The sequence below is a fragment of the Drosophila willistoni genome (assembly GCF_018902025.1).
Source record: "Drosophila willistoni isolate 14030-0811.24 chromosome XR unlocalized genomic scaffold, UCI_dwil_1.1 Seg143, whole genome shotgun sequence".
NCBI classification, from domain to species: Eukaryota; Metazoa; Arthropoda; class Insecta; order Diptera; family Drosophilidae; genus Drosophila; species Drosophila willistoni.
In genome coordinates this window covers 2,764,273-2,791,344 of record NW_025814056.1, presented here as the reverse complement: position 1 = coordinate 2,791,344, position 27,072 = coordinate 2,764,273, and the positions used below count along the sequence as shown (strand labels likewise).

The following is a 27,072-nucleotide window of genomic DNA, read 5'->3' as shown; positions in this document are numbered from 1 at the left end:
CACAGCAACAACCACAACCCAACCAAAAACCAAAAATTTCCATGCAAATTCTCTAAAAACCAAAAAACACAAAAAAAAAACCGAACTACGTTCCTATATATGCATGGAATTGCATCCATGTAGATGGCAAGAAAAAATAATGAAACTTGAGAATCGTTTTAATCCGAATTGGGGTATACTCTTTTCTTTTTAAAATATTAATCGATCTATAGGCAAAATTAAATAAAAATTCTGCAAAACTAGTGGCTAGAATTTATTAAAACAAAGTTATGAATTAATAACAAAAATATGAATTAATTAAACAGAATATTAAACTTCTTTTCTTTTTCTTGAGATTTGTGTTACAACTAAAATTTCTTTATCATGATTACCATAATTAAGTATCCAAGTATCCAGCTCCAGGCTTAGTGGCCAACCTCACGCTTCTCAAAGGATGCCATTTGCTGGAAGTGTCCTTCAGACCAAAAATGGACTGATGAATTCTACTCGAAGATCATTAATTTCGCCACTTTGACAATATAGGAGAAAAATACTACTAGATCTGACGGACAAATCGCTTTTAAAAGAAGAACATTTGAAGTATTAACAAACAATGAACTGTGATTCAGAATTATAAATGCGAGAAGAATATCTTAAGTCAGTTATGTTATGTCTTTGGGCGGCCAATTGGCCAAATTTGTTCTTATAGTGAACATACCTATTTAATGTCAAAAAATAAGGTAATTTCAAAAACTCATAGCATTTGAATATGGCTGCAGGATACTTTTGGTTTGGTTTGGTTTGGTTTTTTTCTGGTGCTATTGCCTGCCACAACACCCACACCCACTAGAATGGGAGAGAAAGAGCGACGAGACGACAAACAACGACGACGACGACGGAGACGATGTCGGTCGGCCTGAACCGGGCAATGAGTTTTTGAGCTAAAAGTTGAATTGTGCATCGAAATTGCCCACTCCCACGTAGTGCTGCTGCGTGCGTGTGTGTGTGTATGTGTGTGTCTGTGTGGTATGCACTTGTCTAGACATTGGCTAGACAGTGTAAAACCAAAAAATAACAACAACAACAGCAACAACAATTACAGTAAATGCCGGCGACACAAAACGAAACGAAATGTTGCACAATCCACGTAGAATCAGGACGGGATGGATAGATGGACGGACGGACATACAGAGAGACGACCATACGTACATACAAACGCTGACACCGCTGACAGAGACAAATTTTTGGCAATATTTTTGACAAATTTTCCTTTTTTTTTTTTTTGTTTTTGCTTACTCAACCCTTGAAACAAACAAGGACTGAGCAAAGAATAGTTTTCTCTTGGTTTTTGTATTGTTTTGTTTATTTTTGTTTTGTGTATTTGTAACAAGAGGCAGCACACTATTCCTAGTATTAGTTTTTTTCGTTGTTTCTTTTATGCCTTTTAGGAGGCTCCAAATTTCTTTCTTTCGTATGGTGGCGGCAATGAAGCCAATAGATTGCTTGTCTGAATGCTGACATTGACAAGTTCGTTAGCGTTGAGACGAGCGACATGGACAAGGTGCTGTAAAAGAAGAAAAAAAAGATATAATAGAAAATGTTAAAGCCTAAAGAGTTATCTATATAAAGTTTATACCATAAAGAAAGGTCTTAAATCGATCCCTTACAATCTTTATCCCTCATTTCGTCTTATGCTTTTTAACACAAATTCAACATTTACCCTTGTAAAAAGGATATATTAATTTTGGTCAGATGTGCGAAACGCATAGAACAAAGCATATCAAACTATAAAACGTGTATTTATTCTGGATCAGCACGACGAGACGAGGTCGTATAGCCATGTCCGTCTCGATCGACGGAAACTCCGAGACCGTTAAAGCTACAGAGCACCGGACCGCATTCAGCCAGATCGGACCACTATATCATATTGCTCCCAAACAAATGGCAAAGTCACGAACAGTGAATCTTCTAAATAATGACTGTACCAACTGTGATCAAGGTCGGATGACTGCATCATATAGCTCCCATACGAACGATCGGTCGAAAACAATCAAAAACTTTGTCACTTTTAACGCGATTGTCATAAAAATTATTTGTCAAAATAAAATTGGATAAATATATTATCCAGCATACGATCCCCATTTTGCTCCAGCCTAAGATTGTAGATTTTTCACATAAAAAACATTTTGAATTAACGTTGACAATGGGTAAGGAAAAATAAACAAAAAAAAAAAAAAAAAAAATTGCCAGGGTATACAAACTTCGACGCGATCGCCCCAGCCCCGGCCCTCTAGTTTTGTAAAAAAAACTGCCTTCGGAAAGTGTTTTTCTTTTTTTGTTACTTACGTGTCTCAAGATTTTGGATTTAACCTTTAAACTCATTGGTTTTTTGGCAACCACCGCTCGACTCTCCTTACTTAGTTTAGCGCTTTTGGCTAAATGATTGTCCTCATTATTGGAATACTTTTCCATTGAATAAATATATAATTCATTATATACAATGAACATATTTGGATTATTTGAATCCAAAACGATTCCCTTGATGACGAACGAGTGTGTTGTGTTTATTAGATATTCCTCCGATTCGCATGTAAAGCAACTATTGAGTAAATCATATTCCACAATACGGCCATCGGCATAGGCCACCACCAAGCGGGGCTCATTCTCGTGCATGGCCAGGGCTGTGGTGCCGGCCTGATGGCGTGGCAGAGTAAGTAGCAGCTTGAAATTTGGATGTCTGTTCTCCTTATGTTGCCATATTGCTACCACATTATCAGAACTGGCTGCCACCAAATAATTGCCGCAGGGTGAGAGCAATAGATGATTAACATTTGCTGTAATTGTCGGTCCCAACATCACGTGATAGAGAAACGTAAGATTATCTTCGCTTATAGCAAAGAATTTCGCCTGATTCTGATTAAGGACCACAAGACGCTGGCTGTCTGCAGAGAAAATTATATGATCCGTGTGGAGTTTATTAGTGGTTGATTGAAATTTGCGTTGAATTGATAAAATATCTGTGTGCAGGCGATATAATCTTAACTCTTTATGAGTGGAATAACATATCCATTTGCCATCTGGTGAAATGGCACTGGCCCGACAGAATTTATATTGACGCACATTTAATTGTACAAGTTTTTGTGGTGGCTGCTCCAAAAGCAGATCCTCTGTATGTCCTATGGCCAGGGTGTTCATGCGTAATCCAGGCTTAATCGTTTCCTTCTGTTTGGCCGTGCCCAGGCGCCATAGGTGTAAACTATTGGAATATCGGAGAAGGACCAACTTCTGTGCTGCCGCCACAGAGACTACGGATCCCTTCAAGAATGGGGCATGTTGACACGCATAGCCGCGCATTCGTTCACTCGGGGATATGGTCAGTATACCATCCTGTCCGCCAGAGACAATACGACCGTTTGGTATCATGGCCAACGATTTGACATAGTGCTTATGGGGATCACGCTGCAAAAACTTAATCCAACGGTCAAAGGTGGCATCCTCCCGCTTGATTTGAGTTTTATTCAATATCCGTATCAACGGTGGCTGCATACCACTGCAGGCCAAACGATTCTCATCCTCATTAATGGCCAATGCAAAAACATTCTTGTCAAGCACTTGTTGCCTTTCGATCTGGGTGCCATTCTGGCCGTTCCATACGGACACAAATCCAGCCGAATCCCCCGTAATGATGGTATTATCACTTAGCACTAGTATTGACCATACAATCACTTGTTTGTCCGATAGAGTCATCGTGTGTATGGTAGTTCCTTTCGCCACATTCCAGATTTTCACATAACCCTCACAGCCTGTGACCAGACGCTTGCCAGATTTGTCAAATTTACAACATAGGACGCGTCCTCTTTGCTTAACAAAGATTGATTTGTGGGTGATCTCATTATTTTCTATGCTTAGGATGTTAATATGTCCCTCCTCCGTTCCTACAGCCAGATCAGTGCCTGCTAGATTAACAGCTACACACCATATAGCATTTCCTGTGGGCGAAATTTTTGCAACTGCTTCTCCTTTTTCCACGTTCCATTCAATTAGCTTTCCCTGCAAACTCACAGTAAAGAGACGTTTACCCGACCAGGCTAAATCCTCCACTCGAGCCTTCCTTTGAAGATAGATCACACGATCCAAATACGGTGTATGCTGCAGATTCCACAGCTCAATGAAATATCCCTCTCTGTAAGATTAAAACTGATTAGTGGCAATCTCTTCGGGATAAATTAGTTATCCTTGCTCTTACCGGCAGACAGCCAGAGATTTCTCGGACTTGTTGTATGCCATACAATCAATTCCTCGTGGCCTAATCGTATAAAATCGCACATTATGCAATTGTTGCCTGCCTCCTTCTTGTGGAGCCTCTTTGAAATCGGGTTTCATGCTTTGGATAACTTATAATATCAACTAACTTATTTCAAAATCAACTCAAAAAAGAACAACAAACTACGCACGTGTGACAGAGGTGGCGGAATCATCGATGTAACTATCGATGTATCGATGTTTTTACATGTTGACTCAGTATCGATGGTTCCACCACTGTCGTCAGCTCATTAAAATGTGAGTGCTCTACTCAAAATGAGCATTTTACATACGGCCACACTAGCGCCATCTACTGCGGCTTATTAAAACTGCGCGCGCATTTAAAGTAAAACAAGATATAAAGATATTCGCTGAAAGATCTTTATTAATAATAAAAATATTAAGTAAGACAGAAGTTTCAACGTGTTTAAAACCAACATTTGGTCTATCAACTTTTTGCCCTCGAAAAAAAATCACAATCGAAATTACTTAATTTAAGTTTTCACATAAATTAATATTTATTTTTAACTAAACACAATGTGTAGCCAAACAATTAATTAATAATCGTAATCATTTTTTGGTAAGTACTCTATTTGAAAACCTGTGCCGTCAAAATTCGGTGACTTCTTGGCCACAATTTTAACATGATTGCTGGTAATAGCAAATGATTCCGGATATCCTTGTCCACATAATGTTTGCCGCAATTTTTCGCTGCCATCCACCGATATCTCATAGAATTTTATATTATCCAATGGACAGTTAGTTTCGGAGCCCATGTCGAATTCTAATATAAAAATAAATTGGTTATAACCATATGTAAGTATATAAATGATTCAGCTTACCCAAGAAGGCAAATGTTATGTCCACATTTGCTAAAGGCGCTACTATCCAGGTGCACACAGAATGATTGCGATTGTCATAAGGGGGATTCACCAAAGTTCCCCGAATCGATGTAATATAGCCACCACAACCACTGGGCAAATTTTTGTTAGTAGCATAGTAGAACATTTGCATATTGCTAATAGACGTCATCTCCAAAAGCAATTCATTTGTGGTTGTGAATTTGTTTATGGCTGTGTATTCGCTGCTAGTTATATTTAAAAGTGTATGGTTAGCCTTGAGATCGGTTACCTGCAGGACGATTATAATTAGTTGAAGCAATCAATCGATAAGCAAAAATCTTACGTTAAAGTATTTGGCACTGTCGCCCCAAACAAACTGAACGTCCACAATTCTAAGCATTAAGGTATACGAATCGGGCACTCGGATATAATCGGTACAATTAAAGATCGGATATTCTCTGTTATAGACGATGTAGCTACTTAATTCGGTGTAGGTTCGATTGCAAGCTGTAAATTGACAAGGTTTATTTATAGGAATTAAAAATAGGCATTGTGTAGCTTATATATTTCCACACATCATAACTAGTGAAATATTAAAAAGAGAAAAAAACGTTATAAAAAGTGTTGGGTAGCTCGCTAGAGAGACCTGCTCTAATACTAGGAGTTGGTTGTAATTCTGGGGTCCTCTCGAATACCCTAAAAAGTTATTAATACTGTCTCGCGCGTATTGTACATTTCGGCGTAGGTTTGTATTAATTAATTAATTTGTACGCGTTTACAAATTAAGCATTTTAAGCCTTAAAATATTTAGAACTCAAATTAAAGGTCTAAAGAAGAAAACATTTGGAACCGAATTCTTATGAAAAGTTTTCGATTGTGTTAATGTAAGTAATAAATAAAAATAATAATAAAATATGGGAACACAGATGTCAAGAGTGATTACTTACCAACTCTCTCGCTGACCTCAAATTCAACGCCAGAGTCCTCATCCAGATCATCAGTGTGGAATGTCAATTTAAAATCATCGGACGAATATTTCTCAATGACTTCATAAGTATCATTCAATTGACCGCAATAATATTTGCTAGGCTATTGAATAATAATTTTGCTTAGAAAATATTTTTTTTTTTTGTTTTTTTGTCTACATACAAAAGAACCTGAGACTTGCAGATAATCCACACATTTGCCCGTTTTTTGGGAGACTTCTCTGACTCTCAACCAACGGATACGGACTTCGACTTCCTCCGTAAACTTAATATTCCAAGTGCAGTGTATGCCGCCTCCACCAACAGTTTCATGGATGCTCGATATATTTCCATCCCTTTTTGGCAAACGGATTGTAAAGTTCTTAACGGGGACCAAAAGAAAGAGATAGATATTGTATGCTTTCAAACGATCTCTTATACAGGGTGTCGCAAAAATGAATCATCGAATTGGATGGAATATATGTACATATGTACATACATATGTGTTTGGAATTCCATCGCAAAAATAGAATGATTCATATTGGACCACCCTCTACACTTACCTTATTTGAATTCAATTGAATATCATTATCTCCACACATTGTACGCTCCATTTGTAGAATTAACTCGAAACTTATATTACTCGATTTACTTTGATTGCCCGATTTAAGTAATATGGATAGATCTTGATACGAACTAAAGAATTTTGGCCGAATCCCAGTGATATTCGAATATTTGCCCAAACTAGTGATATCTGGTTTGCTATCAATTACCTCTAAATATGCTTGATTATTAAAATTTAATGTTTTCAGCTCAATCGCAATGCGATATTTTGGTGGGACGCTAGCCCGAAAATAACAAATTAAGTCCTCACTCTTATTAATGTGATAGTGACGCATTAAATTTAGACGATCATTGCCCTCGCTCAGGGCCAAATCTTCATTACAATTGGTAGTAAAACGTACGTTGGCCAAAAATCCACGTCCACTATTGCTTTCATCTGTACGGACCACTATGATAGCCTGATTGCTGTTCACCATAATAGTGGGTGGAGTATTAATAGTGCCGCATAGTCTAGCTACTCGTTGCTCTACAATAGCTAAGCTGCCTTTGTAAATGGATAATTCATCGAAGTGACACTCTCTACTCTTCTCCAAATCTAGATATTTAAAGTCTATGAATATAGCCTGATTCGCGGGCGCTGTGATACGCCAAACACAGTTCATATTATTGGCATATAAGCCAGCTGTTTCACCCTTCGGTGAGCGTAACTCAAAAGGTTGTGAAAAATTGCCACCGCATCCCCACAATTGATATTGCAGTTCGAAGCCTCTTACCATGGTCGATATGTAATTGAGCCGTAATTTCTTATAGCCAGTCACCTCAAAGTTTGGACAAAAACGATCGATTAACTGCTCTTCATCATTCGCTGCACTAGGAATACCATCAGAAGGCATTTCAGGCATTTTAAACGCCTGGAAATAGGATGATTTACACATGTTACTGGACCAACCGTCTGGACCTTTTGACTTTACATTGATCACCAATTGTTTTTGGGTATCTGTGTAAATTTCGTAACTGCAATTCAATTTATGATCTCTTGAAGCCAGCCAACGAGGACTGGTCAGGGTCTGTAATTGATCGGTAGCCTTCAATATGGTATTACATGTATTCTTTACTGTGAAGGCAAAACCGTCTCCGGTTATATTTGCATTGGTTCGGAAAACGACACGAATTTTTGATGAATTTATCACAACATTCGCTGGCAATTCACGACCGCAAAATATTTTCTCCGTTTGCCACAAGCCATTTTTATAGCCCAATACCTGCAATTGATCGTGAGTGCAATTGGGTGAGGATTCTATAAAGAAGCGCCCATGAAATTCTAAAACTAAAAACACACCCTCACTTGTCTGATAATCCCAACTTAATTCCATATTATTCCTATAATTTGTGGAATTTATTTCAATCATCGGCGAACCCCTTTGACCGACATATACCATTCTCGCGGCTGTCGCCCGTCGAGCTTGTATTGTAAATTGCGTACGAGGACCAGGACGACCATTACCACCACCGGATCGATATTGTGATGAATGATATATAACCCTTGATGTTGATTTTTGTAATAGGGTTGTATTAAACTGTGCCATACCACGACAAAGACGAGCCACCTCTAACATTCCGCTAAAGATTACCAAATATTCTCTATCACAACTATCGCTAAGACTAATATTACCAAATAACTCATATCCCATGCTATTTGTCAATAACCAAGCACATTCCACTTCCCCATAATCATCATCATCTAGGCCATTTTCACGTGGAAAGTCCAGAATTATGGACTCCTCCATGCGGATGACACCGCCACATTTGTGGCGTCTATACGATGCCCGAAAACGTTGTAATTGTGTATCAGAATTCTGAAGTAATAGAACAGCCCCAGAGATTGTGGCTAGAGAGACAAAACTATTTGTCACATTTGCCGACAATTTCTTTGTGAACCAGGCATTATTGTTATCTTTAAATGTTACAGCCATAAAACCTCTTCTAGTTTTGAATTGATATTCTTCGATCTTAAACACAATTGTCTCATCGATCGAACCCACAAAATTAATTACGCAAAAATAATTGGTTAAACTGCTTAAACTTTCAACAGACACCGCTCCAGAGGCCCTATCTCCTATATCCGGCGGACAGCGTGATGCCTGTTCAGAGCTATATTTGGCCTTGAGTGTGGTTGTAGCCAAATTCAGTTTATATACTAATATTGCGACAAGCATGTAATTATCTGTTGACTCAATAATACCGCTGCCATTGTATCCAATTAAATTGAATTTAGTTATATCGGATCTTCGCCATTCATCGTTGTAGAATGAAAATGTCGGTTGGGGAAAACGATTATATATATCAAGTCCAATGGGAGGTCTGTAAAATGTTTTTAAATTGAAATTATTATTTAGCTTGTGTTCTTAACATAAATTTTAAAGAGTAGCAGACATTTAAGGGTTTATCTAATTACTAGATGATCAAGTGGAAAAAACTCATTAAAAAAAAAACCAATGACTACATACAAGAGTTTTTCCATGACATTTCTCCAATTGTTAGGCTACAAAAACCAAATTAGTTTGAAATTCGAACTATAATTAATTGATCTGCGTGGTCAAAATGTATTAATTTCCAATATGTCCTCATACATTTTGTAAATATGTCCCAAAACAAAAAACAAAAAAAAAAATTAGCTGCTGAAATCATCATAGGCCCCGGCGAGATTCGAACTCACGATCTCCTGTTTACTAGACAGGCGCTTTAACCAACTAAGCCACGGCGCCCAGTTATTAGACAATGGGAAACTAAAAAACTTGTATCGTATTTTTTTATAGATCGATAATTATATTCATTTAAGTTGAAAAACATTTCTCAGAATATTTCTGAGCATTTTTGGAAAAAAAAAATAATGCCTGTCAAAACCATTTTTAACTTATTAACGTATATAAAAACATATAAAAAAAAAAATTAAAAAACTTATTTAAGGGCATGTTGTTAAAAATCGCATACAAAAATAAAAAAGGCCTGGCCTGTCCTTAGCCAAGTTTACAAGGGAGAGTTCAGAAATTATTCTTCATAATCGAATGTAAGAAATTTTGATTCCTTTAAACATAATTTTCATCTCAATAAGCCAAATGTTATACCTAACGAAGTCACATTAATGATATTGAAATCTATTTTTGCTCTTAAACCCATAGGTTCCGCCCCTGCTGCGACGTTGATGGATTCACTTACCTGATACTTGTTACATTTTGTCTAACTTCCTGTATATCACCAAGATTCGTAAGTTCCAAACGAACTCGCTGTCCCTTGGGTACGGTAATACGCCAGCGACAGGCTCGATTGCCAAATGATACCTGTTGGAATGGTATATTCAAATTTCCAGATGGTGCATTCACTTCTCGGGAACAATATTCGAATACACGTTCATAGGTGAGTTTGAAGCCGCGATAATTGTTCACATTTTTCACACTCCTAAACCGAATGGCCACCTCATTTGTATAGAGTGGTAGAAGAAGGGGCGTTGTCGTGTTACCATAGAGTACATTGAGAACTCTATCCATATCCATGAGATCAATAATTTCAATGGAGTCCATTCTAGTTGGATCCTGCTCCTGATTATTGAATGGCAAATGCAAATCCGTAATATTTAATTGTATAGACATACGAATTGCCAACTTTATGGTATAGGTACACACAGTATTTTTTGGATAGGCACCCATAGCTGGGTAGTTCTCTGAGCTTATGGAATCAGAGTATCTGGTATAGACCCCACCGCACTTACTTAACGAAATATTTAAACGAAAACCACTGCGTGGTTCGATCAGATTGGTTTGATAATGTATTAGCAGAAGATTGCTCGTGCTACGTATTGTCGTCTTGGGCCGTATACAACTCTTATGTAGACGATTTGCCATTTGGGTGGAGCCATCGTAGATTTCAACAAACTCCTCCTCACAGTGACGTACACTCAGATCGAAACGATCGACAAAAGTTGCAGAAATAGTTTCACCAGAGGGCCCAATCACCAGCCATGTACAATCGGCATGCGGATGCGGATAGTAGGGATAACCGGGTGTACTTATGTTATAGGTATTTGCCAATTCAGTTAGTTGAATTTCACCATTGCATTCATTGAATTCTCGATATGTGAGTGTCCAATTACTGAACGGAACTTGAACTAAGGTCTTACCAATCACATACTTAATGAAAACATGTGATCCGCTAGTGCGATAATTTTCAGTAGCAAAATCATGTCGATTACAGAATTTCCCGTTGACCATCAATGGGGCGGCATTGTCCAAGCCATCATAGATCAGTCCATATGATGGGCAAGTTATATTATTCATATTGATTTTGGCATACTGTATGGTTATATCAATTTTTCGTCCTGCATTTACTTCTATATGCCAGTCACAATTGGTAGTAAGCATTGAAGAAGCAATAGTGCCCACTGGTCCAGTCATATTTGAACCACATTTCGTTCGGACACGGGCAACAAAACCTGTACCATTTATGCTGGCATCACTCACGAATTGCAATCGTAGATTCGGTGTACCATGTACTCGTTGAATAGGCGATTTATCCAAAATATTGCAAACTCGTAACTCTGTATTCCAATCGTTTAAATTACTCGAACTTTGTATCTGTAAGTAATCCGCTCCGCAATCGCTTATATCCTCAAGACGAGCTTTCAATATATCAACATAAACATGCTCCCAGTTATTTTTAGCCTTAAAAATCCATTCACAATTCATATTGGTCTTATAGCCATTTGGATAGCCAGGTGATGATACCATAACACTTGCCAAACTATTCACAGTCAACTCCTCATGGCATAGATTATTGCTAATTGTACGATTATTTTCTACTTCTTCAGTGCTTACTGTATGCCATGTTACACGAAAACTACTAAACGCAGCATTGGTGGTCTTTAAATAAAGGACATTACTGCTCGATGTAAATTGCCAAGGTGAACTATTTATATTGACACCCAAAGCTGTTGTATCATAGCCATCGTATAACTAGAATGAAAAGATCAAAGCCATAAGTGAGTCAACCAATTGTTTGTGTGTGTTTTTTGGGTTTACCATTAGACCAAAGTTATATTCCACGAATTGCATTATTATTAACATATTCCGTTTCACAAAGATGCGCCAACTGTAGGGTTGGAAATCGCCAATTACAGATAATGTAGGCGGCGATTCGATTGTTCCATTTGTTTGTTCTATTATCTCATTTTCGTGCACTAATTAAATATTGATGATAAGAAGAGAAAATACTTTTAAAAAAGAAGCTAAGATCGGATGTGACAAAGTTTTTAAGTATGTATACATATATAGTTTTGCAGTTATTGACCATTATACTTTCAAGCCTATGAACTCTTGCAATCATTCTGTCTCTTTCTGTTTCATCAGGCTTACAATTTCTATTTCTAACGGCAGATTTAAATAGACTACTACATGCATTCTGTTTATCCAGTTTAATAAAAACTGGAGGATATGATGTTTAAGAACTATCTATCTTTATTTTATTTGAGCTAAACCATTGAAAAATGGTCTGATCGGACAACTAAAACACATACTTTAATATGTTTTAGTTGCTAGAACACATACTTTAATATGTTGTAGTTGTCCGATTAGACCATGTTTCAATTTTGGCGTACATCTGGCAATAAGAAGTTTAGATACAAATGTTCAACCCAGTAGATCCTAAATTAAGAACGTGAGTACGAATTGAACAGTACGAATTGAAACGTCTCCTTATCTGCGTCGATATTTATAACTTCTTCTTCTGATTCTTCAATCAAGTGTATAAAAACGGTTCCAAATAGAAAATTGTATAACAGCTTAAAGCCTAAGTTAATATATTAGTGGACAAGTGATTCATTCTGTTAATATCTGTCGAATGGTCATAAATATGCATCTTTATTCTCTTGTGGCAACCACTTAAGCTTCTTATGCCCTCACTTACCGTAATTCCAACGAAGCATAAAACCTTTGGCCGTATTTTTCGGCATGCTACGGAATTTAATCCAAACTGATGAATTCACATAAAGTGGACTATCAGGCATATTGTTGTCACAATAAAGACCTAGAATTTGTCCCTGCAGTCCAGCACGTATTTCGAGAAAATCTTCATTGCAATGCTCCGATTTAACAATATCGAGCTGCGAGAATGTCAACTCAATTGTATTACCCGCATGCGCGGCAATTGACCAAACACATTCAACATTTTCAGGATAGCTGTCCGGATAATTGGGTGTGGTAAGTGTTCCACGTGCAGATAATATTTCACCACCGCAGGTATTCGCAATATTTGTATATCGTCCAGAGAAATTAATACCCTTCGCCAGGATGGCCACATTATTCGCTCGTACAATCAAATTGACCGGATGAGTATTACAAAATGAGTTGAGCATCACCTCATCATCGTCATCCAATATGGTAAGGCCATTAGTGCAATTAGTAACACCACACGCCGGACATTCCAATTGTAAAATGGTTAAACTCAATTTGCTACCCTCCGGCGATGAGAGCAACCATCGACAGTTCTCATCTAATCGAGATTTTATGTAACCCTCACCGGATGGTAAAGGTCCACCACATTGCCGCTCATATCGTAGGGCAAATCTTCCGAAACTGTTTGCTTTAACTATAAAGCGTACTCGCAACTTATTGCCATGGACCAAACGTATTAGCAATTTCTCATCTCCGCAAGCTCGCTCCAGAAAATGTTCACTATCATCGGCATCCAGTTTCGACAGCTCAATAAACGCAGCCGAACAATTGGGCGAATCGGTTAAATTAAAGTACTCAAATTGTAGACTAATGCCATAACTATTCGGAACCTAAATTGGAGCAACAAATAAAAAGAAATTAAAAATGAAAAATTGTACCATATAAAATAATCATAATTCCAATTGAAGTTCTAATCGAATCCACCATCAGATGAGAAATCTTTCATCAATTGAATCAATTGAACAAAAACTCAAATATGTAGACCAAAAAAGTTATTATTTTGTACTATACACAGGTAAAAGAAAGAGATGGAAGATGCCAAATAAAAATAACTACCTTTTGTTAGGCATTAGAAAGAAATGTTAATTATTTGGAAATGTTACTTTTGCCTTTGCCCATTGGTGACTCGTTAATCTTAAAACTTATTTCGTATATATGTATAAGAAACCAGAGGGCCGGGGCTAACTTCGACCGCGTCAAAGTTTGTATACCCTTGCAACTTTTTTGGTAACTCTTTCCTTACCTATAGCCATTAAAGTAGAAAAACGTTTTATCTAAAAAGGCTAATATTGCGAAAGAACGGCCTACAATCTTAGCATAGGAAAGAACGAAGATGTTGATCAAAGTCACTGTTTTCCTCCGATCGTTCCTATGGGAGCTATATGATATAGTTACCCGATCTTTATCAAATTTGGCACAGTCATTGACAGATATATAAAACTGACAAATAAATTTTTTGAAAGCAATCGCATTAAAAGTAACGAAGTTATTGATAAAAGTCACTGTTTTCGAAGGATCGTTCCTATGGGAGCTATATGATATAGTGACCTGATCTTGATCAAATTTGGCACAGTTGTTTATAGGTATAATGAACTCACCAATATTAAATTTTACGACAATAGCTAAGAAAATAACGAAGTTATTGAGAAAAGTCACTGTTCGTGACTTTGCCATTTGTATGGGAGCTATATGATATAGTGATCCGATCCGGCTGAATCCGAGATATACAACGCCTGCAGTATATACAAGCCTACATGCAAAATTTCAGCTGTGTAGCTTTAACGGTCTAGGAGGAGTTTGCGTGGATCCAGACGGACGGACAGACGGACGGACAGACGGACATGGCTATTTGAACTCATCTCGTCGTGCTGATCAAGAATATATATACTTTGTATGGTCGGAGATGCTTCCTTCTATGCGTTGCACACTTTTGACCAAAATTAATATACCCTTTTTGCAAGGGTATAAAAAAGTTATTCCGAGCTTACCTGTATTTGCCAATCGCATTCCAGATCAGCAGCATTAATATTTATTGGATCACCATCCTCCTGATCATGAAAACCAGGACTGGTTATTAGGCCATTGCTACTGCTTGATAAGCCACCACAAGATGCTGGCAACTGAACATAGGAGGCTTTAAAGTATTTACGTGCTCTCGTTTTACTGCTACGAAAATGCACATTCAATTCGTTGCCCGGTGATTTGAATGTCTGCGTAGAGGTTTCTATCTGACAACTCCGTAGTAATACAGAGGTGGATGAATAATTATGACCGCCATTGATCATGGGTACGGCAACGGTTAGAGCATCTTGACTACAATCCTGTTCGTTCGTTTCAATGTGCAATTCATTTATAACTAATCGTATGCGTTTACCTTCCGGCACGCTAATTTGCCAATAGCAATCCAAATCCACACCATACGGAGCATTCGGTGATTCGAGATGTCCGCCATAGCCTTGCAATTTTTCGCCGCAGCCCACTCGTTTGTATTCGGCATGAAAACCCTGATTACTATCAGAGAAATCACTTGAGAAACTCAAAAGGAAACGATTTCCCTCGCTAGTTATTGGACCATCCTGTTTGTCATGATTGCATAAGCGCCGTTGGCCAAGAATTTGATCATTTTGCATATCCTGAAGCATTGTGAAATCATAGACACAATCCAACTTAAGATGCGAGAAAGCCAACTGTATATGGTTATTGCCATCGCCGGCTCGTAAATCCCACTCGCAATTCGAATTCTCCGGATAATTTTCAGGAAAATTCGGTGTCTCAATAGCTCCGAACATTTGTTCCAAACGAACTTTACAATTGGTGACATAATCTAATGTGAAACTAATGCCATCCGGTTCATCGTTGCTCACATCATACCGCACTAGGACACGATTCGTTGAGGAGCGTATGGTAATGTCAATATTGGGTTTTGAGAATTCTCGAGTACATTTTAAACGCATCGGACGATTCTGAGTGGTGGGACCATCATAAATTATAAGCTGACCACCACATACACCAAGGTCGGAGCTCTGTAAACGTATCGTAATTGTAGAACCCTGGGCCACCACAATTTGCCAGTCGCAAGCCACCGCACCGCTAGTTTCAAGACCCGAGTGCGGTGAATGGATTGATCCCTCTGGGCTGTTAAGTTTTCCGCCGCAACCGGATTCAACAAATTGCCAATTCATATGGAATCCGTCCATTTCGACAGAATCATCTGATTTGAATCGAACATATAAAGCATTGCCAAATGACGGGATACGCGATGGAATGTTAGTGCCACAATATCGTCCTATAAGTGGCGACAAAATCATATCTCCATTCCTACAAAAACGGCGAACGAAATGAGAACAGACATTAAAATAGCCAAATGGTGATTCAAATTAAACTTAAAACTATTACCTAACTTCCAGATAATCTGTATGACATTGATCCAATACCCTTTCCAGGGTAAAATTATTTACAATAAGCTCAATACGATATCCCAAAGGTGCCCGAATTAGCCATATACATTCTTCCTCTGAACCATAAGGTCGTGGCCAATTTGGTGACTTGATTATGCCATAGCGATGGGTGTATGTGCCTCCACAAACTGAAATTAATATTGAAATTCCATTAAAATTAAATAATACTGAAAAGAAGATCTTGGCCGAGCCTAAAGTGACAATTTAAGTCAACAGTTTCTCATAATTTGATGCCCTTGGAAAAAGGGTAAATTGGTTTTGGCTAAAAGTGTGAAACACATAGAAAAATACATATTCAACAATATAAAGTCTATATAATTTGGATCAGCAGGACAAGACGATGTCATATACTTCTTTTTCAGGCTTATATACATATGTTTAGTCAGGTAAATTGAATCACTATATCATACATTTAGCTCTACTAACGATCGCCCAAAAACAGTAATTCTTAAAAAATAGTTTCGTAATTTTTCAAGCATTAAGAGCATCATAAAATTTGATCTTTGACAATGGTTATGAAATGGTTATGATTGTATCATCAGATAGGAAAATATCCCTGCATGACCGAAATCAACTAGGCCCTCTGGGACTTACGATTAGGATTACCTTCAGTTGCTGGTTGCACTGCTAATCCAACTATTGCCATCGTGCTTGCCTTCCAGTTGATTGTCAGTATATTTGCATCAAAATGTTCATTAAGTACAAATGTCTGAGGTATAGAAATTACACTAACAAAAAATTAATGACATTAAGTAACCACAATAATGTAAATTAAACAATAATTGTTACGTACCGATTCCTGACTTCATTTTTGCTACATATTGTAAGGAAACAAAAAATGGGTAATGAGTGTAACAAATCGTCAAATATATGGGAAGAAATCTACACATAGAAATCAACAGATCATATGACACTTACCTGACCAAAAGGTATCCCTCTCTACTAGTGCTATTATCAAACACCATGATAGACGCACTCGCCGAACTGGACATCTGTACAAGTTTTCTACCTGGAATCTCAATTATCCATTGACAAAAGTGATCGCTTATAAATTGAATTTTGTGTTCTACAGGTTGTGCTACGATGCCACCACAAATTGTGTGTGTAAAACTATATTCAATACGAAAGCCCCGGCCAATGTCACGTCCCGTACCAGAACCATGAAATATTACACGAGCCTCATTCAATTTGGTTACAACGATGGTATTTCTCATTGTTTTGTTGTATCGTCGCTTTTCATCACGTGTCAAATAGATCTGTTAGAACCATATATAACGATTGTATTATACGTTTATAAGTTGCTAAAATTGGTACTTACATCCAAATAATTATTATCTGATGTAACAGAATCAGTGAGGCTAAAAGATAAATCAGTGATTTTTAATTCGATTGCCGTATGAATTGGTCCCTGTATGAGGAAGGTGCAGGTTAAACCACTGAAAAATGCGCCAGGATAATTTGGTGTTTGTATAATACCAGGATTAGAATCTCTGATATTATAATTGCAAACTGAAATGATAGAAAAGGCATTTGAAAGCTCATATTATTATTTAGACTTAGGTTTAAGTAGTAGGGAAAATAGCATCATTTGTGTATTAATCGATTTAAATTTTTCGATTTTTACCAATTATTGAACTGAGAAATTAATGTTTTTATATTGAAAACTTCTTACACGGTATCATCGTAATGTTTTGAATAAATCATTTTTCTAAAGATAATGGCAACGGGGGAAAACAATCTTGATAATTAAAGACTATTGAGCATCATCAACAAAAGATATCGCCTAATACGATTGATTAGGTAAGGGGGATGGATACATGCCTATAAATGTAAGTACATATATTTAGCATTCTTTTAGGAAATATTCAAATTAAAGCATTATGGATTTTAAAGTGATTTTATATAATATAAAATATTGACCGCAGAATTCCATTCCCAGTTTTCGACAAAAGAAAACAATCATGAATCACCATGATTCAAATTGAATAAGGCCAAAAAATGGTTTTCTGGTAAACAGATTAGTTCTCTAAAGTCTGTCAAGAATTGTATTTCAACTGAAAATATCAAATGAAGAGTCGACTGGCCAAAGTTGTTGTTGTATCCTGTATATTAAATGTTGCAATAAAAATCCATGCATTTGTTTATCCTTTTTTCTTTTTTTTTACTATTTTTTGTCCACAAAAATGGAAATCAATTGGAATTGTGTGTTTTTCAAAATAACTTCTGGCACATCCAAATAAATATATAATTAAGTGTAAATATATTTGAATATTGCAATTGTTAGTTTTTTAAGTACGACAAGTAGATTACATTCACAAAGATCCCATTTAATCATTCAGGCAATATAAGTAAATATATTCTTGATCAGCATCAACGGCCGAGTCTATCTAGCCTCAACCGTATGTCCGTCCATCCGTCTGTCCGTATATCTTGGAGACTGTAAAAGCCAAATTTGTTTCATGGACTCGTGTAGTATGATGATGTTTGTTTCTAATTTTGCCACTCCCCGCAATTTAAACAAAATTGGTTTTCTCAAAAACTATACTAGCCACAGACATCAAATTCGGCATGTATAGATTTGGTGGCATTGTGGATAAAGTTATTTATATAAATTAACTTACCTCGGGTGTAGGTTAATTCAAAGCCTCTGTTACGTAACAATCCCCCCAAATTATTTTCCACTCGAATGAGAACAACTTCGCCAGTTGATATTATTGGCTCTAGTTCACTTGCTAATGGTTTCTCGCAAAAACGTTTTAGCAGCGGATCCGTATCTGTGCGACCATCAAATATTTCAATTTTTCGTAACTGACACATTGGGACACGGGGCAGATTTATTTGCAGAAAGTTTAATTGGATTTGTGTGCCCGATGGTTGTTGAATGAGATATAGGCAAATTTCTGAATTCCTTAGGCTACTTATCCGACCAGTTGGCTCCGTATAGATGCCACCACAACCAGGTACACCGGGCACCGCTTCATAGTGCAGTTGAAATGAACTATCTGAATAATGGGCATCCGTATGGAAATCCAAACGTAATTTATTCGACGAGCTGTACAATGGTGATGGTTGAATTGAATTACAGGCCACAAATATTTGACGATCTGCGTCATGGATAATGAGCGAATCCTGGCTACAATTGGTATTCCGATTACCCCCGAGGGTAATGTCAAAGAAACGTAATACCAGGCGAGTACCAAATGGAGCTGTTATTAGCCAACGACAGTCGGCACGTGGAGGAGCTTTACCCGGATAGCCCGGCGATCGTATAATGCCGCTTTGATTTTGCGTTATTGTTGGTATTGTTATCTCACCACCACAACTCAATGGCTGTGACGACCAGGTTAGATTAAAGCCACGTCCTTCTATCCGCTTGTCCGATAGGAACCAGAAAAATATTTGTCCATGCGTCGCAATGATTGTTCCATTACCTTCGGGCAATGTGGAACCACAATAGGTGCCTATACGCCGGGCAGCCAGAGAACCGCCATCATGCAATTGCAGAAAATCTGATTTGCAATTTGTCGAATTTTGTAAATCGAATTGATTAAAGGTCACATTCAGCACCGAACCAGGCGTAGTGCGTATTATGAACGGACAGCGCTCATCCGGCTGATAGGTACTCTCCTCGTTATTGGGGGGAAACCGTAAAGTTCCTCTGGCTGCTCGCACCGTCGATCCGCAATAGAAACGCAAACTTGAACATTTCTTATCGGTATACCCATGCGGACAATTGCAAGTGAAGTCATTGGGCAATATTAGTCGACAAGTACCCTTATTTCGGCAAGGATTTGGATGACAGGCATCTGACTGATTGCACAGGGCACCCGTATAGCCGGGCTGGCATATGCAGCTAGTGCCACGCCCGCCATTTAATACACATGTGCCATTATTTTGACACAAATGCTCTTGGCAGGGCTGGCGATCGGAATCCTCGGTACAACCATTCGGCCCATAACCATGTCCGTAGAAACCTTCGCGGCAACTGCAGACCATCGTCTGTGAGATCATTTCGCAAGTGGCTTGCGTATGGCAAATTTGTTCGCCATTGCACGTATTCGAATCGGCTGCCTTGCAAGTGCGTCCATCTCCATTCCAGCCAGGAGGACAGCGTCCGCAACGATACGAGCCCTCCGTATTGATGCACGCCACACGAGGTTGAAGACTACAACCACCATTCTCCTCGCCCGATCCCTCGCCTGGCGCACACTCATTGATGTCACGACAATTTTTGCCATCACCCGTATAGCCCGGCGGACATGGGCCACATCGATATGAGCCAGGCAAATTGATGCAATCTCTATGACATGGATTGATATCCGGACGACATTCATCCACATCTTTGGTGCATGGATTTGAATTCGGTACAGTTGCATTCGTATTTGCCCATGTCCAGCCCTGATCACAGATGCATACAAAGCCATCAGCATTTGCATTCGAATGAATGCATGTCCCATGATCACCGCACAGCTCCTTTGACTGTTCGGCAAGACAAGCATTATGACGCAGACGGCAATGCGTTCCCGTAAAGCCATTGCGACAAACGCATCTAGAAATAGACAAAGAACCAGTAAGAGATAAACAGATTATTAAATCCACAGTGGTTAGGAAGGGAAAACTGTGCTACTACTTACCGGTAACTGCCCGGAGTGTTAATGCATTGAGCATTATTCTGGCATGCTGCCAGATCGGTGCCAGCTAAATCGAAGCATTCATTGACATCATCTTCACATGTGGGTCCCTGTTAAGAATTTAGTGAAAGTGGGAGGGAAAAGTTTAGAAAACAAATTTTTCAGCATTTTTTATGACATACTCTAGCACGATCACAACCCCACTTTAATTGCATTATATTGTGTTTGTTTGAGACCAAACTGAATATACCCAACAATCTTTGATTTCATGTCTTTAAGAAAATTGAAACAGATTGACCAATGTGGATAGATTCAAAGGCTATTAAACGATTACTGATTACGCCCCCGATCTGATATCCCTCTGTCTCTCTCTCTTGCTCTCACACTCATTGGACAGAGACGCCCCTTCAGCTACCCAATGTGCGCACTTACTTGCCAACCGGCTGGACATTCGCAATGAAATGCCTCGTAAGCATCATAACAAATTCCACCATTTTTACACGGATTGGATTTGCACTCATCTTTGACAAGACTCTTTTGCACATTCTGTATAGAGTCTTCGATTCGTTGAAGACGTTGTTTTTGTTTTCGTAACAACCTTTGGCTAACACCATTTCGTTTCGTGCCGTTTGATAATCTATTCAAACGTCTTTCCAATTTAACCAAATTGCGATTAGTTATACGAAATTGTCCTTTTATTGGCTCCAAGGATAACGGTTCTCGTCGCTCATTTGCCTTAAGGGCTGCAATTGCACGCTGTCGTCGTCGAAATATTTCCATAATATCCACATCATTCACTAGAATTGTGGCTGCATCGCCCATTAGGCGAACAGTTATATTCCGATCGTTGGCTGTTTCGAGCAGCAAATTGCCATTATGTTGGCCAATGATTTGGCCACGATTTTTATAATTTTCCTTAGCTCCATAAACGTAAATGGATGAATGAATAAGGAATATGAAGAGGCAAAGGCATAATTCACGTAAACTGGGCGTACTAAACATATTTACACATTTTTTCTATTCAATCACAACACAAAGATACTTCTATCTTTAGATCCTTTTTTTTTTTGGATCAGAGAGTTAAATATTCGTTCTCTATTAAACTTTATAGGAAGATATCCGAACGTACACTGAATCCAGAGCTGCTTGGTACTTGTATTTTGTATATACACCAAAAAATGATTACAAAAAGAAGGGGCGTATGCAATAATGATGACCAATGATTTTGAGTTGTTCCTCAAACTGTGTTATCTATCATTGAATTTGGTGGAAAATGCTTCACTTTAAGCAAATTTAGAATTGCCTTTATCTAAATACCCTCTAAACATGAAAAACAAATCTATTTCCCCAAAAGCAAATGGCAAATCTTATTCACGAAAAGAAAATGGTAAATCGTATTCACGAATTTCAGGTCGTTTTGGCTGGGAAACTAAATTTTACTGAATTATCTTATTAGCTGACTTTGCTAACCTAACGCTTAAATTGCTAAATTTTAACGCTTAAACTAGTTGCGAATTACATCTATATGAAAAAGTTCATTTTGTGTTTGCATAAAGCTTCAAATTTCCATTACCTATAAGCAGTTTATTGTCGTCATCGTAGTCGTCGTAATCATCGTTAAAAATGTATTATATTTCGATTGAACGCAAACAATGTTGAAATATGTTTTAGCTACTGCACCTGCTGAGGCACATCCTCTTAAGTTAACATAATCAATTTGACTGTTCAGCATTAACAGCCGAGTCGATCTAGCCATGTCCGTCTGTCTGTCCGCATGAACACCTAGATCTCAGAGACTTTACGAGCTAGAGTCACCAAATTTGGAATGTAGACTCGTATAGTAGCTAGGGTGATTAAGTTCATCCCCGCAAATTAAGTAAAGCAGATTTTCTCGCAGACTATACTAGCTAGAGACACCAAATTTGGTACGTGTAGATTTTGTTTGTTTTTAAAATTTTCTCACGCGTACTTCCGCCCTCGCAAATTAAATAAAACTGATTTTCTCGAAAACTGACAAAGTTAGAGTCACCAAATTATGATTCAAATCAAATTGAGGAAAATAAATCTATGAACGTGTTTTACTAGGCGGTTTCTTGTTGGATTAAACATTTTAAAGGTCCATCAAACCCTCTTCTACCGAATACCTCCTGCAAGAGGGCTAACTTTATTGGTCGCCCTATATATTTATATTTGTTATAAACAGCGAAAGCTTTAATGTAAGCATATATGCGATTCCCCGAAATATATGAATCAAAAATAACTTTAAATAACTTTACAATAATTAGATTGGACGACCCCTAAAGTTTGAAAACTCTTTTTTGGAGACTCTTTAAGGGTGGAGCCTGCTTTAGGAGGCCTAAAAAAGGCAGTTTTTCGTGTTTTTTTTTAGGATAGAAAAAAACAAGCAAATGTAATGAAATTTTTACATCATTTTATTACATATTTAAACTTACGAAAAACATTTTTTACAATTTAAAATATCGAAATACAGCCCACTTTCATCTACTTTTGTGCACCACCGAGCAATTGAAGCGGGCAAACTGTACGTCGCAATTTTTGTCTGATTGTGAGACAAAAAAATCAAATGGATAATTAATTTTCATTAGTCCTTCTTCTATGTGAACCTTTTTGAGTTTGAAATTTTTTTTTAGATTTGAAAAAAAAGTTGCATTTTTCACCAAAAAACCTAACTTCAATTTACTAAAAAAAATAGTTTAGAATTATTTTTTTAAAGAACTTTTTAGGTTCATAGAGGAGGTAATAAGATACTGAATCTAATAAGCTTTGTTTTTTTACGATTGGTTGAATACTTGTTTTGTAATTTTGCCCGCCAATCCCAAAAATGAAAACTCGAGAGAACGCGCTTTAGAGTTTACCGAACGCTCGTATACCTGCTCGGCGCCCGACTGCTTTTAGTGCTGTATCTTCGAATATAATTCGAATAAATAATTCATAGATATATTAGGAACAGATTTAAGCAATAAAAAAGAATTCGATTTTTTGAGCCTCCTAAAGCAGGCTCCCCCCTAAAAGGCGTTTGTTAGGTTAGGTTTATATTCTTGAGCATTAAGAGCTAAGTTCACTTTCTGATGAAAAACTTCAATGGATTTGGTGGGACTGAATATAGGAACCATCCAAAGCTATAACGACGCAAGGAACATATTCTTCAAATTCTTATTTTAGAGCTCTCACCCAAATCATAAGGAGAATATCGTTATATATAAAATTTTTGCCATAATTTTACTGCATTTTCTTCCGGAACCTCGCAGTATCCGGTTGAATTGTGTAAATTATAAGCGGAGACGTACTAAGCGGAGGCCCTTTCAACCTCAAGTCATCAAAGTTTCGTCGCTATAACCGGACGGACGCTATAAGCCAAGTGGTTATAATCAAATTCTACTGTATTACATATAATATACATGTATTTGCATTTTGTTTCTGTCTTATCAGTGATGTGTTCCACTATTGCGATCAGATAATCATGAAAAATATAAACGAAAGCAAATCCCTCTTAATACATATGTTGAATAACCTTGAAAATAATTTGCACAAACATATTAACCATATTATACGTATGTATGTATGTATGTTTGTTTGTGTATCTTTATATATGTATCTATGTGTCTATCCCTACTTGCAAGAACGGCAGCTATGACAACAATAGTGAAAGTAAATTAAATCAATTTTATGTATAGTACCTAATGAAGCCTTAGCTAAACTCATATAAACGCTGTATACAGATTATGAACAGGAGCGGATTTAGTTTTATTCAGATACATCTTATTAACACACATTACAAAATTTACTTCCTCACTTGGATATAATCGGGGCCCATCGAAAGGTTAGGACAAAAGGAGACATTTTATCCCGGTTTTGAAACTTAAAATTCCTATCTCATTAGCTATTCAAAAGTTCCGGGTATTAAGTGTTTATTTTGGCGATCTATTGAATTGGTATTAAACCCTTTTGATTTTCCGGCTTAAGGTCCCTTAAAAACGATCGATTTTAGGGGAATTTTCATGCACTAAGTGTTTTCAAGTATCAATCATTGTTTATAGCTATACAAAACCAAAAAGTTATTCTAAGTCTTGATAAATCCTCTACTGTCTTTTTGTTTCTCTCTGAAAAATCAGCTGGTGCACTCCGTTGTGTGCCTCCCATTTATGTATGTATGTATTTGGAGGCGAAATGTATATATTTTTATATATGTATGTACATATGTATATATGTACATATGTATCTGTATTTATGGTGGGCCTGTCCATGTTGCTTTTAGTTGCCATCGCATTCAGTTGTCGTCAAAAGCAAAAAAGCATCGCAACGGTTGAGATCGCTTTGTCGGATCGTCATCTATAAAAAGACATAGCTATTTGAACAACAACAACGAAAATCCAGTCAGTCGCACATTATGTCAATTTTCTCGAAAATTTTGCTATTACGATGTGCTGCTGGTGGTGGAGGTGGAACTGGAGGTGGGTGAACTATTGCTACAATTGCTTAAATTTAGTTAAGTTTTTGTGGTAGATGAAATTAATTTGGTATTCATCACATCAATTGGGAATGTTGTAGCCTATCGCCATTACAGTGTCCCGGCACAGAATCATTTACGTGAATTATTGAGCACTCAATTGGCCAATATTAAGGAGGCAGGGACCTTTAAGGCTGAACGTATTATAACATCAGCACAAAGCACCGAAATTACTGTCCAAGGTAGTGATAAAAAGATACTCAACTTTTGTGCCAATAACTATTTGGGATTGGCGGTAAGTTCAAAATTCAGACGACGATGGATAACTGACTTTCACTAATTTCTAATAAGTTTTAACTCAATCTAGAATAATGAGGAAATTGTCGAGTATAGTCAGAATTTATTGTCCAAATATGGAGCTGGCTTGAGTTCAGTTCGCTTTATTTGTGGCACTCAGGATATACACAAGCAGTTGGAGAAAAAGATAGCCCAATTTCATGGAAGAGAAGATACCATACTCTATGCCTCGTGTTTTGATGCCAATGCTGGTCTCTTTGAGGCAATTCTAACTCCCGATGATGCTGTCTTTTCGGATGAACTGAATCACGCCTCGATTATTGATGGTATACGTCTTTGCAAGGCCAAGAAGCAACGCTATAAGCATCGCAATCTTGATGATTTGGAGCAAAAGCTGAAAAATGACAGTGATTCGAGATTAAAATTGATTGCCACCGATGGAGTATTCTCCATGGATGGCAATATAGCTCCATTGGCACGAATTGTCGAATTGGCCAAGAAATACAATGCCTTAGTATTTGTCGATGAATGCCATGCGACGGGTTTCTTTGGTGCCACCGGACGTGGCACTGAAGAGTATGCCCAAGTTATGGGCGAAGTTGATATTATTAATTCCACTCTTGGCAAGGCGCTTGGTGGCGCCTCTGGAGGCTATACCACTGGGCCAACTGAGCTAATTACATTTTTGCGTCAAAAATCGCGGCCCTATCTATTCTCGAACACATTGCCCCCGGCCGTGGTTGCAGTTGGCCTAAAGGTAATGGATATGCTGCTCAGCTCAAGCGAGCTAACCCAACGTGTCCAGAGTAATACACAGCGTTTCCGTAGTGCCATGACCAAGGCTGGTTTCACCATAGCCGGTGAAAATCATCCCATTTGTCCAGTAATGCTAGGGGATGCACGTCTCGCATCTAAATTTGCTGATGAAATGCTAAGTAAGTTTCTTTAAAAACCCCCCTAAAAAATCCTTGCTCTAATGTTTAAAAATGTCTTTACTGCTTTAGCTCGCGGTATTTATGTTATTGGCTTTAGTTATCCGGTGGTTCCTGAAGGCAAGGCCCGCATTCGTGTACAGATTTCAGCTGCTCATACTGAGACGGATATCGATCGTGCCATTGCTGCCTTTATCGAAGTGGGACGCTCCTTGAAAGTCATTCAATAATTGTGAATGAGATCCAATTAAAAACTATGTGCATTTATTATGATTAAAATAAAGAGAAAACATATGGATATAGATATTATATACACATCTATATAAATTTCTAAAGTATCCAATTATTGGACCGTCCTTTTAAATATAAGGTTAGGTAATATATATTGTTGCAATTATCATACTTTTGTTGGATGTTGGGCTGGATATACTGGTATAATTTTAATTTACGAATTTACGAATTGCCGTAAAAACGTCTTTTATTTTCAAGGATAAAAATTTATTTAATACAAATTTCGCCGTTGGAAAAAGATGTATAACATGTTAGCAAATTGTTTATTTTTGTCTGTTAACAAATATTTCTCACCTGTTCAAAATAAATTATATATACATATATGTAAAACCAACTAAACT

At 37.6% G+C, this 27,072-nt stretch overlaps 3 protein-coding genes and 1 non-coding gene across 4 annotated transcripts; 1 reads left to right on the top strand and 3 right to left on the bottom strand.

The window, feature by feature from the left end:
- Nucleotides 1-1,319: 1,319 nt before the first annotated feature.
- On the bottom strand, nt 1,320-4,449 carry LOC6646436 (U3 small nucleolar RNA-associated protein 4 homolog). Its single transcript, XM_002069157.4, has 3 exons — nt 4,226-4,449; nt 2,326-4,162; nt 1,320-1,543 (listed from the first exon to the last, which is right to left on the bottom strand). The coding sequence occupies exons 1-3, from the start codon at nt 4,360-4,362 to the stop codon at nt 1,424-1,426; spliced, it is 2,094 nt and encodes a 697-aa protein (XP_002069193.1). The 5' UTR covers nt 4,363-4,449; the 3' UTR covers nt 1,320-1,423.
- A 350-nt stretch (nt 4,450-4,799) lies between these two features.
- On the bottom strand, nt 4,800-21,745 carry LOC6646417 (cubilin homolog). The gene is made up of 18 exons (XM_023178089.2): nt 21,176-21,745; nt 20,747-20,853; nt 18,734-20,661; nt 17,431-17,621; nt 17,031-17,368; nt 16,906-16,926; nt 16,719-16,840; nt 16,051-16,240; nt 14,643-15,972; nt 12,608-13,484; nt 11,725-11,882; nt 9,869-11,658; nt 6,652-9,013; nt 6,273-6,470; nt 6,071-6,212; nt 5,467-5,630; nt 5,124-5,412; nt 4,800-5,065 (listed from the first exon to the last, which is right to left on the bottom strand). The coding sequence occupies exons 1-18, from the start codon at nt 21,743-21,745 to the stop codon at nt 4,839-4,841; spliced, it is 11,004 nt and encodes a 3,667-aa protein (XP_023033857.2). The 3' UTR covers nt 4,800-4,838.
- On the bottom strand, nt 9,344-9,417 carry Trnat-agu. Its single transcript has one exon. It is a non-coding gene; the product is annotated as a tRNA-Thr (tRNA).
- Nucleotides 21,746-25,036: 3,291 nt separating the features above from the next.
- On the top strand, nt 25,037-26,734 carry LOC6646415 (2-amino-3-ketobutyrate coenzyme A ligase, mitochondrial). Its single transcript, XM_002069154.3, has 4 exons — nt 25,037-25,215; nt 25,313-25,506; nt 25,579-26,443; nt 26,513-26,734. The coding sequence occupies exons 1-4, from the start codon at nt 25,152-25,154 to the stop codon at nt 26,668-26,670; spliced, it is 1,281 nt and encodes a 426-aa protein (XP_002069190.1). The 5' UTR covers nt 25,037-25,151; the 3' UTR covers nt 26,671-26,734.
- Nucleotides 26,735-27,072: the final 338 nt, after the last annotated feature.

Bases quoted from the DNA above. Each gene is read 5' to 3' on its own strand.
- LOC6646436 (XM_002069157.4), bottom strand. From the start codon at position 4,362: ATGAAACCCGATTTCAAAGAGGCTCCACAAGAAGGAGGCAGGCAACAA. The intron at 4,163-4,225 runs GTAAGAGCAAGG...TTAATCTTACAG, and splicing joins AAATCTCTGGCTGTCTGCCG to AGAGGGATATTTCATTGAGC. The intron at 1,544-2,325 runs GTAAGTAACAAA...CTTCTTTTACAG, and splicing joins AATCCAAAATCTTGAGACAC to CACCTTGTCCATGTCGCTCG.
- LOC6646415 (XM_002069154.3), top strand. From the start codon at position 25,152: ATGTCAATTTTCTCGAAAATTTTGCTATTACGATGTGCTGCTGGTGGT. The intron at 25,507-25,578 runs GTAAGTTCAAAA...AACTCAATCTAG, and splicing joins ATAACTATTTGGGATTGGCG to AATAATGAGGAAATTGTCGA. The intron at 26,444-26,512 runs GTAAGTTTCTTT...TTACTGCTTTAG, and splicing joins ATTTGCTGATGAAATGCTAA to CTCGCGGTATTTATGTTATT.
- LOC6646417 (XM_023178089.2), bottom strand. From the start codon at position 21,745: ATGTTTAGTACGCCCAGTTTACGTGAATTATGCCTTTGCCTCTTCATA. The intron at 20,854-21,175 runs GTAAGTGCGCAC...AATTCTTAACAG, and splicing joins AATGTCCAGCCGGTTGGCAA to GGACCCACATGTGAAGATGA. The intron at 16,841-16,905 runs GTACGTAACAAT...ATTTTTTGTTAG, and splicing joins AAAAATGAAGTCAGGAATCG to TGTAATTTCTATACCTCAGA.